At 38.7% G+C, this 19287-nt stretch overlaps 3 protein-coding genes across 3 annotated transcripts; 2 read left to right on the top strand and 1 right to left on the bottom strand.

The window, feature by feature from the left end:
• Nucleotides 1-1198: 1198 nt before the first annotated feature.
• Nucleotides 1199-3299, top strand: LOC101313829 (26S proteasome non-ATPase regulatory subunit 9-like). Its single transcript, XM_004287083.1, has 5 exons — nt 1199-1389; nt 1491-1551; nt 1782-1886; nt 1979-2306; nt 3020-3299. The coding sequence occupies exons 1-5, from the start codon at nt 1249-1251 to the stop codon at nt 3039-3041; spliced, it is 657 nt and encodes a 218-aa protein (XP_004287131.1). The 5' UTR covers nt 1199-1248; the 3' UTR covers nt 3042-3299.
• Nucleotides 3300-4948: 1649 nt separating this feature from the next.
• Nucleotides 4949-8385, top strand: LOC101313540. The gene is made up of 5 exons (XM_004287082.1): nt 4949-5802; nt 6674-6731; nt 6833-6916; nt 7079-7220; nt 7795-8385. The coding sequence occupies exons 1-5, from the start codon at nt 5319-5321 to the stop codon at nt 8314-8316; spliced, it is 1290 nt and encodes a 429-aa protein (XP_004287130.1). The 5' UTR covers nt 4949-5318; the 3' UTR covers nt 8317-8385.
• A 541-nt stretch (nt 8386-8926) lies between these two features.
• Nucleotides 8927-12130, bottom strand: LOC101313240 (probable WRKY transcription factor 32-like). The gene is made up of 5 exons (XM_004287081.1): nt 11984-12130; nt 11849-11898; nt 10447-11147; nt 10180-10338; nt 8927-9615 (listed from the first exon to the last, which is right to left on the bottom strand). Exons 1-5 carry the CDS (start codon nt 12081-12083, stop codon nt 9222-9224), a joined length of 1404 nt encoding a protein of 467 aa, XP_004287129.1. The 5' UTR covers nt 12084-12130; the 3' UTR covers nt 8927-9221.
• Nucleotides 12131-19287: the final 7157 nt, after the last annotated feature.

The raw sequence follows: 19287 nt of genomic DNA, 5'->3' as shown, positions 1-19287 counted from the left end.
GGAGTACATAAAGCATATACCCCGTATTGCATACACATCCTGAAATAATATCATGAGTTAACAATCCTATATATCCTAACAAGCACCATTTAGCAAGGAGTGCATCAATTTTCTGTTTAATTGTGCTATCATTCTATTTAAATTTGAATACGGTCAAAAATGAAGAGAAGGGTCTTACTATTCTCTACTCCTGAAATTAAATTTGATGGTAATTAAGCGCGATTGGTGAACAATCGAACACGGGTTCGTTAATGTGCAACTACGAGTTTAACTCCATCTTACATCTTATCTTCCATGGTATAGTTTTGCACTTTTGCTTGAAAATCAAATTTGTTAATGTGCAAATACACTATGAGTTCAACTCTATTTTACTTCTTATCTTTTTATAGTATAGTTTTGCTTGAAAATCGTGCATTAATTGATAATTGATGAAGCCGAAATCATTAGATTGTAACTTTTTTTTGTCATGACCTAATAACATGAGGTAGCAAGATATCTTAGTTAAGTTAACAAGTTAGTAACACACTCATCTAGTCAGTATTTGGACTGAGGTCCACAATAGTATCTCAGTAAAATCATACTGATCTCCCGCAGCAAACACACGAACCTAAAAACTCCTTAAACATGCTGGCTACAAACCAGTGGGAATTGAGACTTGCTTCTAGACAAAGGTGTTCCATACTAGGCAGCTCGACCTATTTTATCACAACATGTGGTTGTTAAATTTGGTAATTAAACATAAGAAGAAAAAATGAACTTGATCTAATTCCCTCATTTTCTCACCAATAAACTTGAATCTTAACACAACGATGTAAGTCAACAGAGTGAGTCTTTTTAACAGGTCTCAACGTAATTTAGCGCCCTATATCAGATAATATCTTCAGTACACGGCGTGTATCTTTACATACATATATGAATAGTCAGTATTAGAGAAAATAATATAAAAAAATGATGATTAAACGTATGAATGTTATGAACGGTTAAGGTTAAACCCAAATGGCCAAATGGCCGAACGTTCCGTGTTTTAGGTTCTGGGTTCATAACTGGGCTCATCCTCGACTCGATTCTTTTGTAGATCCAGGAACACAGCACGCGCGACGCACGTGCACCGAGTTTCTGTTCTACCAAAATTGCCCTCATCGGCACCACCGCTCTCTCTCAGTTATTTAAGAAGCGTAGTTCATATTCTTGAGGAACACGAAGAAGAAGAAGAAAAGGCCTCCAGAAATTTACAGAGAGAAAACAAAAATGGTGGCGGCGAATCTGAAGGCGGAGACTTTGGGTCTGATGGACAAACGGAGTGCTTTGGAGGCCGAGATGAACGCAATCATCGAGCGTCTTACTCAGCCCGGCGGCCCTGGACTTTCCGGCAACCTCCTCAACTTCGAGGTCACCCTAAATTTTCTTTCTTTTTCTATTTTTCTTGTTTATTGTTTCCAATTTTGATAAATTGATAGGGATTTCATTGCTCGTGTTGGTCTAATCTGCAGGGGTTTCCTCGCGAGGACATTGACATCCCAGCTGTACGAGCCGAACGACGTCGTCTTGCTGGTAATGTTTACCTATAATGTTGATAGTTGAGTGTATAACTCTAGTAGTTGGTGAAATGTGTTTTCGATTAGTAATGGATACTTTGGATAGTGACTTGATCTGATAGTGGGTTTGTTTACTGCTTGTGGTTGAAGTGACTAGTATCTTGCTTAAGCTGTAGTTAGTGACTTTTGGTGGTACTGGACGTTAGTATTCATTTGGTTATTTATGGTGATTCTTGTAATTTGCAGAGCTGAAAAATGATTACAAAGAGATTACGGAGAAATTGGACCGGAATATACAAGTTTTGCATTCAGCAAAACTTGCTCCAAAATCATCATCCCTCAACCCGTCAGGTAGGTGGTTTTATCAGTGCCAACTTTTTCCGGTTTTGTAGATGTTGGCAATTGCATTTTGTGTAATATTCTTGGGAATGATGAAATGGCAGATGGTCAGAGTGGTTCAGTTGTCAGTGTTGGAGAATCAGCTTCTGCAACCAATGTTAATTCAAATGCCATGGATGTGGATGTGAGTGTACCCTTTGCATTGGTTGATGAGATAGCTGATGCATCGCCAGCGGCAGAGGATGGTTTTCAACTTGGAGATCAGATTGTGAAGTTTGGCAATGTGGAAAATGGCGACAATTTGTTGCAGAAACTTGCTTCTGAGACTCAAACGAATCAGGGTTGTGCTATACCTGTTATGGTCCTAAGGCAAGGTGCCCAAGTGAACTTAATGGTGACACCTAGAACATGGCAAGGCAGGGGTCTACTTGGGTATGTCTCTTCTCATGGTCCTTCTTTCACAAGTTCACATTCTTGTTTTGTTGTTATCATGATAGATCACTTGTTAAAGTTTCCTACTATGCTTTATGGTCTTGGGATGCCATAGGTTAAGTGCAAGTGTGCAACTGTCCTAGTTTTTTTTTTTTTGGGTATATCACTTTTTGAGGAGAGAATACGTTGTTTTATTCTTGAAAATAGACATCTTTTGCAAGTAAAATGTCTTTGTTGGTTACGTATTGGAGTTTCTTGATGTTGCTTTGAGGGTCTTGAGATTCCTTAGGAAAAGTTCAGCTGTCTATTATGTTCCATCTTTGATTGAATATTTTCTTTGAGGATAAAATATGTTCTTTTCTTCCTGATAATATATTTTGCAATTGAAATGCGTTGTTCATCAACTGGCATTGAATTAGTCGTGGTTCTGATGATCTAATATCTGAACTAGAAAAAATATTGTTGAGCACGTTTATCTCTTCATATTTTGGGAAGAAAGAAGAACAACAAAAACTTTGGTAGAAGGTAGTATGTCAAGTTTGGATGGTAAGAAGTCGTCTGAGGTTCTGATTCTCGTTTCTTCTATATTTCCAGTGGTGGGGCTGGATGCTATTTCGAACAATTGTGATTTGTTTACGTTAACAAGATGACAGATCCTCTACAGTTTTAGAAGTTTACATCACTAACTGTTGGTTTCTGTGGGGTACTTGCAGGTGTCATTTCCAGATTTTGTAAGCAGTTGCTGAAGCCAAAAGACTGAATACAGTTATTTTTCTGTGACTATGTCAAGTCCCAAAATGTAGCCAATTTAGGCCAGTTCCAATCAGCAGTTTCTTCAGCATCTATATATGGCTGTTGTAATGTAGTTTGGTATCAACATACAAAAGTCCTGAGATTATTTGCCTGTTATAGCAAGTATTTGATGACTTTCTAATTCAATCTTAAAGTCGACTTTTCTCAGTTGCCTTCTCTGTGGATGTTTCTATGTATGCCTGAGATTCTGAGTTATGTGTTTACAGCTTTTTAATCGTGACCATACAGAGAAATTAACTTTGTGACAGTTAATGATGAAACTTACAGTAATTTACATTTCTAGATATAGCTTTCCTGTGTGAAGAGCCATCCTTCAGAGTGTACTGTATTTGACTTCTAATCACATGAAGGATTGGTGTATAGGATTCTTGTAGAAGATTGAAGACAAAGAGACCAAAGCAGTGGAGTAATTAAACCACTTATTGTCCATTTGTGTTTGATTGCCATATGCCATTGCCATGTTCATACGAACCATTAGGGTTCTCCAGAGTTGCAGTGGTCCATTTACCAGTAGAATTGTAGCTCTGTTAGACAGTGGCTTATTTTCTTCAACCATCCCATAACTCAATCATTTGTTTGCTTGCTGCTACCTACTAATCATTTTGTGGACGATGAGAATAAGTATAAAAGAATCACAATATAAAAACTGCAGATCTTTCTTTTATATTAAAGAGGAGATTAAAGAGTTGAATATGAGTTATAGTACTGTTCAATAAGACAGATTCCTTTACCATATATGCCTATTTGGAGTGTTTTGCAATTCATTTAGATTCCAAAAATGGCAAACCAAACACCGTCTATCAATTGGTCAGTACTAGAACACCCATATTCTTCTTCTTCTTCTTCCTACCAAACAAAACCAAAAATACTAAACCAAAACTAGTTTTCCAGATGCACCAATCCTAAATAAGCTCAGGAATAATTTGCACCTTAAACGCGTTGAATCAAAATTATAGAGTATTGCACAATAGGACAGTCCTATACCATATTTGCAGTGTTTGCAGTCCATTTTGATTCCCAAAACGGCAACCAAACATTGTCTATCAATGTAATCCCATATTCAGATATTCTTATTCTTATTCTTCTTCTTCCCACCAAACAGAAAAAAATACTAATTCAATCCTAAACAAGCTTAGGAATAATTTGTTCATAGGAATAATTTGTTCATATGAAGGTGACCGGCTATAGGCGGTGAAATGTTACACCAAAACGGGTTTATAGGTCACCCCTTGATAAACAAATAAACAAAGACAAGCTTTCACTCTTTTCTCTCTCTGTCTTTTGCTCATTCTGTCTCTTCTTCTTTCTCTCTTTCTCACTCTGAGAGAAGAAACTTCAATTCCTGAGATCGAAAGCTTTTCTCTTTTCTTCTGTACGTCAATACCCACAAAACCCAGTTTCCCGCATTTTCTTATTGCATTGATTTCTGGGTTAACAAAGTATGGGAATTGCAGAGAGACCATTCCATTTGTGTCAGTTTTGCTCTGTGGTGCTGCAGTGAGCTCTCTCACTCCCAAGGTTTCATTTTATTTTTTTTTCTTTTCCTCAAAGGACTTTGCTTTTTATTTTTTATTTTAGGTAGTTTTGGTTTCTTGATTTAGCACAAAGTGGGAAATGTGGAAGCTTTGAGTTTGGAGGCTCTTTTGTAAGCTCAGTTTGGGGAATTAGGTGAGTTGGGTGTGTAAAGCCCTAGGTTTGGATTGAGCTAAAGTTTCAAACTTTGGTGTTGTTTTGTGGAATTGTGATCTGGGTCTTGAGTCTTGACTTTGTTAGGGGTTTTGGGGTGAGGTGGAATCTGGGGTTTGGAGAAGTGGGGGTTTTGGAAGGGGTGAGGTGAATTTCGAGGATTTGAATGTGAATGTACAGACCCTAAAGGTTTTGTGGAGGTGTGAGTTTAGGGAGTGGTGTGGTTGAAATGTTAAGATCTGTGTTTGAACTTGAAGAGCTAGGTCAATGAATAGCTTATATGCTTGTGGGTGTGAATGCAAGTGAAAGTAGGGTTTTGGTGGATTTTCTAGAAGGGTTTTAGATGATCTGAGGAGTTGTTGGGAAGTATTGTGGACTAGAACAAACCCAGGAGCTGGTTGAATTACAGCTTTCGAGCTGTTCTTTTCGTTGTTTGAGGATTCTGAGGATTCTGGGTGGGAATCAAGGCTGAGTTCTGTGTAGAAGTTGGTGCTGAATAAAAGAGGTGATAGAATGTCAGGAGCTCCAAGAGTAAAGTCTATCAATGTGGCTAATTCAGAGTCACGGTCGGTGCTTGGACCTGCTGGAAATAAGGGAGGGGCATTCAGTGCACGAAAACCGGCTACTAAGCCACTGAGAAAGACTGAGAAAATGGTTGAGGAGTTTACATCAGCTGAAGACAAGAAAACCCAGCAATCTTCAAAGCTTTCTACCTCTCCTCAGCTGCATTCTCTCAGTGTTCCCTCAGTACTTCGTCGGCATGAGCAGTTATTGCAGTCTAATTTTTCACTAAATGCTTCATGTTCATCTGACGCCTCTACAGATTCATTCCATAGTAGAGCATCGACTGGTAGACTTATTCGATCAAATAGTGTAGGGAGTAGGAGGAAGCAGTATGTTTCTAAACCAAGAAGTGTTGTTTCTGATGGTGGATTGGATTCTCCTCCTGGTGGTTCTCAGTCAAAGAAACGGTGTGCTTGGGTGACGCCAAATACTGGTTAGTCATACTTTTTTGAATTGAAGTTAAAAAATTTTGCTTCTGGATTATGTTTTCGTTTTCTTTTTCGATTACATTTCTGGATTATGCTTAGTTATTCTTTGTTTGTTGTAGTGATTTACCTATCCTTATACTTGGCCTTTTGATCGCTGTTAAAATATAACATACAGATTTGTAGAACAAATTATTATTCATCATGTTGGCCATGGCTTTTGAAAATTATGTTGGAATGTACTGATGGAAAAAGCACCTTGGGGAAAGTGTTAGACTAGCAGAATTCAGCAGTGTGTAGGCAAACTAATTATATGCATAAGGTAGGTCTGTAAAGAACCGGAAATTTAACTTGATTTAAGTTGTTCAGCATCACTTTAAAACCAAACTTACAAAGATTGCAGTTTGTATTGCCTCCTTTGTTAATCAAAGCAGTTTGTACCATAGAAGGAAGGGCTTCAATATAAGTGAAGAAGGGATCAAATTGAGTTTATGTCCCAATTGGATGCAGTTTACTTTCTTCAATGTTATTGTTTATGATCTCATTGCTAACCTGAATTCATTGGCATATATATTTGTCTGAACTATATTAAATAAAGAGGAAGGGGGAAGTCTACAAAATTGGAGCTTTTAGTATATTGTAGTTTCAAAAGCGTGCCATGCCTTATTTGAAATTCCAACCTGATTGATGTAAGATTGGTTGCGTGGCTTGGATAGATCTCATTGGTATGAATAAGCTTATAACTGTATTAATTTTGAATATACCTAGACTTGTGTTAATAGAGACGCAACTTGTATAGTAGAATCAACTAAGTTTTTTCTTCATTGCTTGGATTCTACGTATACGTTTATTCTAACAGTGTTGTGTATATTGAAGCAGATCCATGTTATGTTGCTTTTCATGATGAAGAATGGGGGCTTCCGGTACACGATGACAAGTATGTAATAACAGCATTATGTCCACCAATTTTATTGAATTGAGTTCATGGTTAGAACTATACTTCATAGTCATTTGCTTGATCTTTCTGACCACATGCAGGAAACTGTTCGAGCTTCTTGTCCTATCCGGTGCTTTGGCTGAACTTTCATGGCCTCTCATTCTAAGCAAAAGGCACATCTTTAGGTAATATATCTTGACGTTCTCTTCTCTCTCTCTTTTTTTTCTTCTTTTTCTTTTTTACCATTAGAGGCTTACCCGAAAATAACATTAGTTATGAAAGTTGGCGCCTTCCTGCTTCAAGACCTTTCTGCACTATGTTATTAATGAACAAGCTTCTTTTTGCAGGGAAGTGTTTGCAGATTTTGATCCTGTTGATGTCTCAGAGTTTAATGAGAAGAAGATAATGGCACCGGGAAGTGTTGCAAGCTCCCTATTGTCTGAATCAAAGTTGCGTGCTATCCTCGAAAATGCACGTCAAATGACCAAGGTATTTATTCACTTCCTCTTCTCCTGTTCTATAAGATTGACCGGCTACTAACTCATATGAGTACTAAGAAACTGTAGGTTGTGAACTTATTCAGCAGAAATTGACTCTTCAAGTATTTGTATTAGTATAGTAGCTCTAGTGGGATTCATTTCCTGCATCCATCAAGAAGCACTGCCTCAGTTTAGTCATATAGACCCGTGGACCACATTATTTGCATAAGCAATCAATTGCCATATAATGGGTGCCTAGTGATGATTTTATCAGGTAGGTTAGGTGAAAAAAAGTAGTTGAATGGTGGCCCTGACTCCCCTGTTCTTTGTATCATACATATAGGACAATAAGTGATACTACCATTCATACAGCTCAAATCAAGAAATGCTCATTTAACCTTTTTTTTCCTTTTCTTCAGTAGCCAGCTTGCCTTATTAGAGTGATCCATTCACTTATTTGTCTTGATAGTTTTCCAACCATTAACTACCCTCCATAAACATTTTTACTGCGGCCATGATTGCATTGTTTTTAATTGCTATGATTATGTATGCAGCTAACTTTCTGCAGGTTTTACTGATGCCAGGTTATAGATGAGTTTGGATCCTTCGACAAGTATATTTGGAGCTTTGTGAATAACAAGCCTATAGTTAGCAGATTCCGGTACCCTCGGCAGGTTCCAGCCAAAACCCCAAAAGCAGATGTGATCAGCAAAGATCTTGTGAGAAGGGGATTCCGTAGTGTGGGTCCCACTGTCATCTACTCTTTCATGCAAGTCGCCGGAATTACAAATGACCATCTGGTTAGTTGCTTCAGATTCCAGGATTGTCTTAACGCTGCAGAAGGGAAGGAAGAGAATCGCACCAAGGAAGAGAGTGGAAAGAAAACCGAGAACGGGATAGAATCAGACTTGTCAGTTGCCCTAGATGAGTTGAGTTTCTCCTCTTATGAAGACTGTCCAGATAAAAAAAAGACTTATGAAGACTGTCTTGATCACCCTGGTTCAATCATCAGTTTACCTACCACATTGACTGATTCAGAGCTACTCATACTCTTCTTGTATAGGGTAGTGTTGAAGATAGTTTCGTGTGTAATTAATGAATTCTGAAGCAAATATGGATTTTCGCGCACTGTAGATTACTGAAGTGAATTAAAATGAAACTGGTGATTGTGCTGTCGGTGTGGCTTCTATTCCTAGCCTTCAGAAACTAATACACAACCATTTGTACAGTAAAAAGTTCACTAACTAGTCTTTAATGGTTTAACCCGTATATCGGGAATTGCATATTTACCGGGCAATGCAGCAATGCAAATGCTGAAGCATCTGCCCCTTATGAAGGCCTCAGTCTTACTTCACTTATAATGTGTTGGACAGCTACAACTTAAAAGTGAAAGGTCTGTTGGCTTTAATGAAGGATCTGTGCACAATGTCTCCTTGTTCCCTTAGGACAGTCGATGCGGACTCTCAATTAGTCGACAAGTTTGTAGTGTTCGCTCAACAACTTCACTATCGGGGAGATGTGGGACATAAAGTATGGATCTAGATGCCCACCGGCAAGGAATCCCTCTTCTGGCTTCTGTACCAAAAGCTTCTTCTTCAATATGATTGTCAGATTGTGTACCAAACTCTGTAAATTAATGCACTAACTTAAATGAAGCCCGGGGCTTCAGTATTTTCTTTTTCCGAAGTTTGATTCGATCGGGAAATATACAACCATTTTAGCTTTCAAAACTGTAAAATTTTAAAGCAGGAAAGATACCTCTCATCTCTTTAGCTTTTCATTACCATTTAGCCTACTAAAACAAGATTCCAGCACATACAATACTAAATATACACAACTGCGCACTATAAACAACAGCAGAAAGGTGAAGGGGAAAAAAAAAAAAAAGTTAAAAAACCCTGCCAATGTGATTCTTAATCTTAACATAAATACAACTGCTTGTTTTCTTTTTCTAAGAAAGGCTGATTGATCTTCTTGAGTTCTGACCAGTCCATGGGCAGCAAAAGAACATTCAACAGGGCTTGATTTCAAATCCAATGCTCAAAAGAGTTCGAGCTGATTCCATTGCCTTTTCGCCTCCAAGTTCTAAGGTCTCACCGGTCAATTCTCCTCCCTTGTCTACTGACCACTGTGTCGAAGCTTGGTGTGATCCCTTCTCCACTGACCGCTGGGTTGAAGACTGTTGTTCTCCTGTATCAGTTTGCATAATCTGCAAATTGTTCATGGAAGCCGGAGCAGCCGCGGCCACAAGAGGAGCACTGGGAGCGCCATGCCGCTTCTTTGGAACAGGCATGTCATGATCATGTATGCCCTTGTATGTTATTATGACACCACTTGTGTTATCCAAGGCTGTTTCAATGTGTTTCCGCACAGGGCATCCAGCAGAAGTGCATCTATAGTAGTTCCTAAGAAAAACATATAAGCAAGTTGATAAGAACAAAAGTAAAAGTTTATACCTAAATCCTACATATTGAAGCTTCAGCAGATCATATAGAAATAGTAATATATGCAAACACAAGCATGGGAAACTGAGCTAGCTGATGGCTTCTTAAGTAGACCACCAATTTTCAAAGGGAGTTGCCTAGTCTAAAGGCAACTGCATAATACCGCTCCCAAGAAATTATCCTATATCATTATTCAGCCGGTAAGACAATCCATTATATGATCATTGAGGACTACCTAACAGCTGACATATATAATGAAACTGAGTCCCAGTGACATAATGCTAAAATACATTTACAGGGGAATATCCGGTGAACCTACAAAGACTATCAAAGACTATCTCAGAGAACCTACAAGCACCTCAAAGGTAACAGTATATCTCACTATCCCAGTTTAACACTATCTAAGAGCCAGATCACCCAGATGCACTAGATGGTAAAGAAGATTTATGTATAAAAAAATGTATGCAAAAATATGTGGCCAAACCAAAAGAATAAAAGAAAACAGATAAAAGAAATGGCATGCACCTGGGATGAGGGTTTCCCTTCACCATCTTCTGCCCATACTTGCGCCATCTATATCCATCACCGGATATTCCCACATCCCCTGCTGCATGCACTACAAACTTAGGCTTCTTGCCAGCTTTCAAGAGAGAATCTGAATATTCTGAGTTGCTTTTCTTCAATCTAAAATGAAAAGGAGAAACTATTACAACAAATATCACCTCGCCTCCTTTAAACCTGGTTACATAATTATAAGAGAGGGGGACAAGGTAAGAGTTTTAAAAAACTTGCCTTTTCTTGGCTTCAGGATCATTGATATGCTCCTCATTCATCATAACATCACCATTACCATCAGAGTCACTTGAGCTCTGTCGTTTTCTTTCAGGAACTGGGTTTTCTTGTATAGGTTCTTTTGAAGTCGTGGACAGCTCTGAATCATTCGTTATTGTGCAGGGATATTCTACAGCATTATTGCCTACACACTCAGCAGAAGATGCAACCTTGATTTCCCTTGTGCAGTTACTCCTCCGAGGGGGATCATGAGTGTGTTGGCTTTTGTAAACAATTTCGATTAAATGGCCGGAAATATCGCAGGATTCAATCTTTTTGACAGAACATTCGGAAAAGGTGCACCTGTAATAACTTCGAGAACCTGGAGGACTCTTCACTTGCTTCTGGCCATACTTTCGCCAGTTGTAACCATCCGCAGCGGATGTTTTCACAAAAGGAACAGGCGATATATACTTAAAGTCAGAAGAAAGTTGTTTGTCCTCCTCAAGCGTACATAAACCATTGACCTTCTGCAATGACGGTCTTTGTTCTGGAAGAACTGGGCTTGGAGCAGGTGAAATGGATTGAGTAACAGAAGTTGGTGACAGTTCTGACAAAGAAGTTGGACAAGAAATCGACTGTTGCAGGTTTTGTGTCTGACCCTGAGAATGCTGGTATGATGCACTTGCCAGAACTTGCTGGTGGCTTATCCCAATTTGCTCCTATGAAATAAAGAAAAATTATTCACAGAAATAACAAATATATAAGAAAATAATATACAACAGATCAAACGTGAGAGGGCCTAGCTTCCTCGAATCAGTTCCATCCCTCTTTTAAAAAACAAAAACTATGCAAAGAACCACATACTGGACCAATTTAATAGGTCAAAACTCAAGTATCTTGCAGAGTTGCAGTATATTAGATTTTCTACCTCTTGTTTCTCAGCTATTATTTTCTGTCATATCACTCAAATGAATCTCTTCAGTATGTAATTTAATATCTTACCCTCTTCTTACATTTCCTTCTTTCGTTGCGAATAAACTCACCATCAAATAAAATTAAGAACTTTATCCTCCTTAGTCCCAAACTACTACCACAAACATCATAGGCAATAACAATTCGAATTGCTGGAAGACCTTATGATGCTCAATTATAAAACATAACAGTAATCACAATCTTTTCTACTATCCCTCCTGACGAACGGACGAATTAACCCTTCCCACTAGCACCTTACACACGTGAATTCTATAATTTCCTCTCCTGATGATAAAACCCACTCGAATCCGCAATAACTAAAACATACTACCAGTTCAAAACCGCATGCAAACATAAAATTTCACAAACAACACCAACAGAAAGCACCAAGTCTCAATTATCAAACAGATCAAGAGCTCATAAAGTCGACATGATCAATCTTTCTAACCTGAATTAAAGCGTCACCAATCCCCTCCGCCGCAGACTTAACCCCGACACCTGTGACATCAACATCAAAAATTAATTATAATAAATCCAACCATACACCACAAAATAGCAAACTATAAATCACAAAAAGACTAACCTCTATACTGATCGTTCTCAGCTAACTGAGGCACCGCTAGGGTTTCTAACCCTTGCTTTTCTTCATCTTTCTCGATTTTAGCTTCGAGGCTCTCAGCCATGTAATTAACAGTGAGCAGAGAGAAATTAAAAGAGTAAAGTTTTTTGCAGAAACGGTTTTTGGTTACTGGGTGCGGGGGTTTTATAGTGTCCAAAGCAAAAAAGCCCGAAAATTGGACCGAGAAATATATTGGATTCTGTGCAAGCGTAACCGGAAAGAGAGAGAGAGAGCGAAGATGTTTGTTTTTTTAAAGGAGAGAGGGATATATGTGTCTTTGACTGCCGTGGACTCAGGTTGTTACTTTTTTTTTTTAATGACGGTGTAAGCGTAACCGTTTATATCTCCGTCGAAGCAGGTGACTGGATCACCATTCGTTTCCTTGACTTGACGGTTTCCTACTGCTTGCCGTTTGGACTCGGACATCGAGATATCATTTCTGTACTTTTCTTAGTGATTTACTGACTTTAATTTTATATTTTAGGATATACAAGTGATTTCTGTATTTTATACTATGATTCTTTTTTTTGGTGAGATTACTGAGATATACTATGATTCTATGAAGTGGGCATCTTCTTTTTTTTCATATGTTAAAATTAAAATGGCATATGCCTCTATATTTGTGTTCAGGCAAGAGATCATAAAAATGATAAACCAAAAATAACAGAACTGAATACGAGGATATCTACAACAGCAGATGAGGACTCTCCAAGTGAGGATATGATTAGATAATAATCTCCTTTATCAGATACATCTCTTGTAATTGTTTAGATTAGCTTCTCATAGAGTTGTATTTTTCTCTTGTACATGAGATCTTTATCTGGTACGTACTGTTCAATATATAAACACACGATAATCAGACTGAATGATCAAGCCTTGACATTTACCAAAGTATTATTCTCTGTCAGTACGTTTATGATATCAGAGCCATAGTCTAAACGACAATTTTTTTCTCGCCTCCTACCAATGGACTCTTCTTCTAAAAATTCTCCTCCCAACCCCGAAACTCCTCCTCTCAACGCCTCCAGTCTTGGCTACAGTCGCTCGGTCCACTAACTCCTTCTATACATGGAGTTCTTTGGCAAAACGCTTTGCCTCTCAGTCCCAGAACCGGATCCTGCAACTTCACGGAGAGCTACCCAGGACCATGAGGGGTAACATGTCCATCTCCGACTTTCTTGATAAAATTAACTCTATCGCAGATAACTTGGCACTTGCAGGAAGCCCCACAAGTGACAATGATCTCGTATCCATCATCATGAACAATGTTGGACCACTCTATGAGAATACAGTCAGCTCTGCTCAAGCACGAGACACTCCTGTCACCTATGAGTCTCTGGAAGCCCTCATTCTTTCAGCTGAGAGGCGCACGAAAGATCAGCAGCAAGCTGCCCTAGATGTCTCCTCCATAACCACAGCACTTCATGCTACTCATCTCTCCAATCGAGGACGAGGACGTGGCCGTATCTCCTCAGCCTCTTATTCTGCTCGAAACCCTGCTTCAACTCTTGGAGGTAAAGGGTCACCTACAACTCGAGGGAGAGGTGGTTCTATTCTTGGACCTCATCCATCATCAAGCTTCTTGTCCAATAACCAATCTCGTCCTACCTGTCAGATTTGCAGCAAGATTGGTCACACTGCTCTGGACTGCTACAATCATATGAACCTTTCTTATCAAGGAAAAGTGCCGTCTAAGAACCTCAGTGCTATGGCAGCTTCTGTGTCCACTCCAGACCCTTCAACTTGGCTGCTCGACAGTGGTGCCAACTCCCATATTACATCTGACTTGACAAATCTGCAACATTCCAAGGAGTATCAGGGAAGTGATCATGTTGGAGGCATAGGTAATTCAACACCTTTATCTATTTCACACATTGGATCCACTACTTTATCTTCTAAAAATCACACCTTTACATTACAAAATGTATTACATTGTCCCTCTGCCTCTACCAATTTACTCTCTATCTATCGCTTCACTTCTGACAACAATTGCTATCTTCTAATATATCCTGATTGTTTCATTATCAAGGACATCCAGACGGGAAAGATCCTCTTTAGAGGACCAAGTGAGAACGGCCTTTATCCTCTACGTCTATTCCAACATGATGGTCTTGATCACAAGCACTTTGCGTTTGTAGGTGCAAGGGTATCTGCCCAAATTTGGCATTCTCGACTAGGACATACTGCTTTTCGAACTTTATCTAAGGTTTTGTCTAATAAAGCTGTGCCATTAGCCGGTCGTAGTTCAGTCTTCTTTTGTCATTCTTGCCCGTTAGGAAAAAGTACGAAGTTACCTTTTGTACTCTCTGATTCTGTTTCCAATAAACCATTGCATTTGATTCATTCAGATGTTTGGTCTTGCTCAACTCTTTCTGTTCAAGGTTATAAGTATTATGTTTTGTTTGTGGATGATTACTCTAGATATTCTTGGATCTTTCCCATGAAACGAAAAAGTGAAGTTCTCCAAATTTTTATCCAATTCCGCATCTATGTTGAAAAACAATTCTCTTGTTAAATTAAACAATTTCAAAGTGATGAAGGAGGTGAATATACTTCTCATGCCTTTAGGGATTACCTCAACCTCAATGGTATTCATCATCGTTTCTCTAGCCCCAAACATCCCGAACAGAACGGCCTAGCCGAAAGAAAACATAGACATATTGTTGACACTGCTCTCACACTACTTGTTCATGCTCATATGCCTCCATCTTACTGGGTCGAGGCCTGCAATACTGCCGTTTACATCATCAACATACACCCTTCTCCCATTCTTAAAAACCAAACTCCATACAAATATCTCTTTCACAAAGAACCGAATTATTCTTTCCTTCGCACTTTTGGGTGTGCTTGTTATCCTTACCTTCGTCCTTATAATAATTCTAAACTTCAGCCAAGATCAAAACAATGTGTGTTTCTAGGTTACTCACTGAATCACCTCGGCTATCAGTGTCTAGATTTAAAAACGCAACGAGTATATCTCTCTAGACACGTTTTGTTTGATGAAAACACTTTTCCTTTCCAACAGGCTGTTCTCACTTCCCCAACAGGTATGTCTTCTTCTTCTTCTTCTTCTTCTTCTTCTTCTTCTTCTTCTTTATATTTCCTTACATTACATGATATACCCTCACCTTCACATACTATTCATGTTCCCCCTTCACAAACCATTCATTCTACTTCATCTAATTCACAATCACCTTCCTATGTCTCTTCACGTTCATGCACACTTAATACCATTAACAATTCACCTACACCTCCTACCACAAACCACCCAGACACACTTCATACACACACGCAGCCTGCTCCTCCCATAATCACTTCTTCTGATGCTAATTTGAATGATGTTGGTGACTCAAGTCAGGTACTTTCGACCACTAATGCTCATTCTATGCAGACTCGTTTCAAGGATGAGATCATTAAACCTAATCCCAAGTATGCATTACATGTTTCACTAATCAATGATGTTGCAGAAATGGAACCTACTTGCTACAGTAAAGCAGCAAAAAGTGAACATTGGCGCCTTGCCATGGAGGATGAATTTCGAGCACTTGAGAAAAATGATACTTGAGACCTGGTTCCTCTTACATCGTCCATGAACGTCCTTCCCAACAAGTGGATATTTAAGATAAAAAAGAAGGCAGATGGAAGCATTGAACGCTACAAAGCTCAACTCGTTGCAAACGGATTTCATCAACAAGAGGGCATTTATTTTTTAGAAACTTTCAGTCCAGTAGTGAAGCACTTCACAATTCGATTAATTCTTGCTCTTGTAGTTACTAATGGGTGGCACGTTAGACAACTTGATGTACATAATGCCTTCTTACATGGACACTTGACAGAAGAGGTCTACATGAAGCAACCTACTGGCTTTGCTAACTCTGAATTTCCACATCATGTTTGCAGATTGAAACAATCTCTTTATGGTCTCAAACAAGCGCCAAGAGCTTGGTTCCAATGCTTTGCTGACTACTTAGAAGGTCTTGGGTTTCAAGAGTCACTCTCAGACTATTCGATGTTCACATATGCCAACAATGGTGTTTTTCTCATTCTTCTGATTTATGTGGATGATATATTAATTACCGGCAACAGCAACCATCACTTGTTTCAGCTTATTTCTGAGTTGGGAAAAATGTTCTCAATGAATACATTACTTTCTTGGCATTGAGGCTACCTACGATGGTCCATCTCTTTATCTTACTCAGAAAAAATACATTGTTGATCTTCTAACTCGGACAAAAATGCTTGATGCCAATCCATGTGCTACACCAGCTGCTACTGGTCAAAAACTCAGTCTTCATTCCGGCAAGAAACTCTCTGATCCAACTGAGTATAGAAGTGTTGTTGCCGCCCTACAATATCTCACCCTTACACGCCCAAACATTTCTTATTCTGTCAACCAAGTTTGCAAGTTTATGCATTCTCCCACCACCATACATTGGACAGCTGTTAAACGCATTTTGCGCTATTTAAAGTTCTCTCTTAATCATGGCCTCAAGTACCAGCCTGGCTCTCTCTTCATAAGTGCATATTCCGATGCGGATTATGCAGGTGATCTTGACAATCGTCAATCCACAGGAGGCTACTGTGTGTATCTCGGGCCTAACTTGATTTCATGGAGCTCCAAAACCCATCGTACTGTGTCTCGTTCCAGTGCTGAAGCAGAATACCGTCAACTTGCTTTTACTGCAGCTGAGATTTCGTGGTTAAGGTCCATGTTTTGTGATCTCAGCCTATTCTTGCAATGTCCACGGATTTGGTGTGATAACCTATCAGCTATTGCCATTGCGTCCAATCCGGTTTTTCATGCTAGAACAAAGCATATGGAGGTTGATTATCATTATGTCAGAGAGAAAGTAGTTAACAAAGAGCTGGAAGTTCGGTTTGTCTCTACTACTGATCAGATTGCATATATCTTCACTAAGGGATTGTCTTCATCACGTTTTCATTTTCTAGTTTCCAAGCTTCCTGTTCTTCCAAGATCACTTAGCTTGCAGGGGAGTGATAAACCAAAAGTAACAGAACTGAATATGAGGATATCTACAACAGCAGATGAGGACTCTCCAAGTGAGGATATGATTAGATAATAATCTCCTTTATCAGATACATCTCTTGTAACTGTTTAGATTAGCTTCTCATATAGTTGTATTTATCTCTTGTACATGAGATCTTTATCTGGTACGTACTGTTCAATATATAAACACACGATAGTCAGGCTGAATGATCAAGCCTTGACATTTACCAAAGTATTATTCTCTGTCAGTTCGTTTAAAAAACACTAGCTAAATTAAGAGAAAAGATACGAGAAAGAGTATTTTAGTGAACTAAAAGTCTAAACTATTGGTTTAGGTGATTCGTTGAGTTCTAGTCCACCGTAATTGTTTTGGTGAAAGATTGAATTGCATATTATGGTTTTGAGGGCGGTTTTAAAATGATGTTCATCTTTGTATTGTTTTGGAATGATGTTCTTCTCCGTTGCGAATCAAGATGGTTTACTACATGTTTGGGGCTAGATGTTATATATCGATAATTATATTACGATAGTTTCTTCTTCATGGTATGTAGTTGGAAGTCTTAGACAAGAGGGTCGGTGACAACTTTTAATGATAGTGTTATGCTTTGCAAGAGTTAACATTTTAATAAGGTTTAGTTTCCTTCAAGCCTTGGGGTGTATGTTAAGCTTAATCAAGTCAAGTCATGTGTATAGGCTACTATGCAATTTTATAAGAGGGTGTTTTTTCACCCGAACTTGACTCGATTTAAGTTTGATAGGGGCATAAAGCTATGCCTTTTGGGCAACTCTTATACCATCACTAAAAAACAAGCTCTTCCATCTAACGTAAAGCATAATATGAACCGAGGACTCTAGTACAATATAAATGAATAAGCATGTGGAAACAACATGACTTGTGAGCTAGCAATATAGTGCATATGTCGGTGAACCCTAATGCGACGTTTTTGGTGTCGATGGTGTGACATACGTCACGATTGTGATGGTCGGGGCAGCAATGTGTTGGCTGGTTACGCAGGAGGTATTGTAACAAGAGTGAGGTGCCCCTGGTCAAATTAGGACTGGGATTGTTGGGCCTGGACTTCACACCCCTTTAGGGTTTAGTGTCTCAAGCTGGAGTGCTGGGTCTGGGCCTCAAGTATAAACAAACGATACTTGGGCCTAATTTTGTGGGCTAGGGCATCTCTCGAGCTCTCGGGCTTGTGGAGTATGGGCTTTTTGAAGTGGGCTTCAGATTTTTAGTTTTTATTTTTATTTTTTATTTTGTTAAGATGGATGAGGTATTTACGAGCTGCGACCGTTTTGCTTGCTTAAATGAGATGTTGCCAAGACTTGTCATGCTAGCAAGATACCAATTTAAGTTTGATGATTTGACTTATATGAAATTGCAAACAAATATAAAAAGAAATAATGTATGATTTCTTTCACCTCAGATGCAATTTCGCCATCCATCTCTAACTTGCCCATCACAATGTTTGTCATTTCTACTTTGATCACCCTAATGTCCACTATCTAGGTTAATGTTACATGCCTTTTTCTTAATAATAATAATAATAATAATCAAAATAAGCAGATTTGTTACTCACCTTATCAACAATAAAGTAAAACAATTTGAAGAGACATGTGTCACAAATCTAGATGGTGGTAATTGGGTGATCAAGTAAAAGTTGGTTGACAAATTTGAATCCCTAAATTAGTGCCACATATATCCTTCGAAATCCTACTTCATCATTATCAAGAAAATAAACAAATTACATTAATTTAGAAGGTGAGAAGGTGAACGACAAATATGTGTTCTCATAATCAAATCAAAGAATATGAAGAGTTATCTATCATTAATTTAGATGACATACAACTTAAAAATGAGCCACATTCATCCGTATCCCTTGAATGAGTGTTTGGATTTACACCACACATTCCAACTTTACTTATGGTAACTCATATTTCTGGAACAAGATAAAAAGGAAACAAAAATTACCAAAGTGAAAATAGGGAAATAAAATCTCGAGAAATGAGCCTAACGTTTCAAAACACATTCACCAAAATTCAAATTTCAGTGAAAAGTCATAATTCCCGCCCATTCCGCCCCTCGTTCGAGATAAACCCTTAGAAATCCCACGGCCCCACCACTATTAACTCCCCCAGTCTCTCACGCGCAAAACCCTCAATTAAAATCCAATCCATTCATCTCCGCTCTCTATAAATCAGTCTCCTTCTCTCTCCTCGCCTCCAAATCCATTCATTCGCCTCTCCAACTCTCTCA

This window comes from Fragaria vesca, linkage group LG1 (assembly GCF_000184155.1).
Source record: "Fragaria vesca subsp. vesca linkage group LG1, FraVesHawaii_1.0, whole genome shotgun sequence".
NCBI classification, from domain to species: Eukaryota; Viridiplantae; Streptophyta; class Magnoliopsida; order Rosales; family Rosaceae; genus Fragaria; species Fragaria vesca.
The sequence above is the reverse complement of the archived record's forward strand: the minus strand, read 5'-3'. Positions and strand labels throughout refer to the sequence as shown.

Coding starts and splice junctions, on each gene's coding strand:
- LOC101313829 (XM_004287083.1), top strand. CDS start 1,249: ATGGTGGCGGCGAATCTGAAGGCGGAGACTTTGGGTCTGATGGACAAA. Junction 1,552..1,781: donor CGAACGACGTCGTCTTGCTG/GTAATGTTTACC, acceptor TGTAATTTGCAG/AGCTGAAAAATGATTACAAA. Junction 2,307..3,019: donor CAAGGCAGGGGTCTACTTGG/GTATGTCTCTTC, acceptor GGGTACTTGCAG/GTGTCATTTCCAGATTTTGT.
- LOC101313540 (XM_004287082.1), top strand. CDS start 5,319: ATGTCAGGAGCTCCAAGAGTAAAGTCTATCAATGTGGCTAATTCAGAG. Junction 6,917..7,078: donor AGCAAAAGGCACATCTTTAG/GTAATATATCTT, acceptor TTCTTTTTGCAG/GGAAGTGTTTGCAGATTTTG. Junction 7,221..7,794: donor ATGCACGTCAAATGACCAAG/GTATTTATTCAC, acceptor TACTGATGCCAG/GTTATAGATGAGTTTGGATC.
- LOC101313240 (XM_004287081.1), bottom strand. CDS start 12,083: ATGGCTGAGAGCCTCGAAGCTAAAATCGAGAAAGATGAAGAAAAGCAA. Junction 11,148..11,848: donor TTGGTGACGCTTTAATTCAG/GTTAGAAAGATT, acceptor TTTATTTCATAG/GAGCAAATTGGGATAAGCCA. Junction 9,616..10,179: donor AAGGGAAACCCTCATCCCAG/GTGCATGCCATT, acceptor TGTTTTTCTTAG/GAACTACTATAGATGCACTT.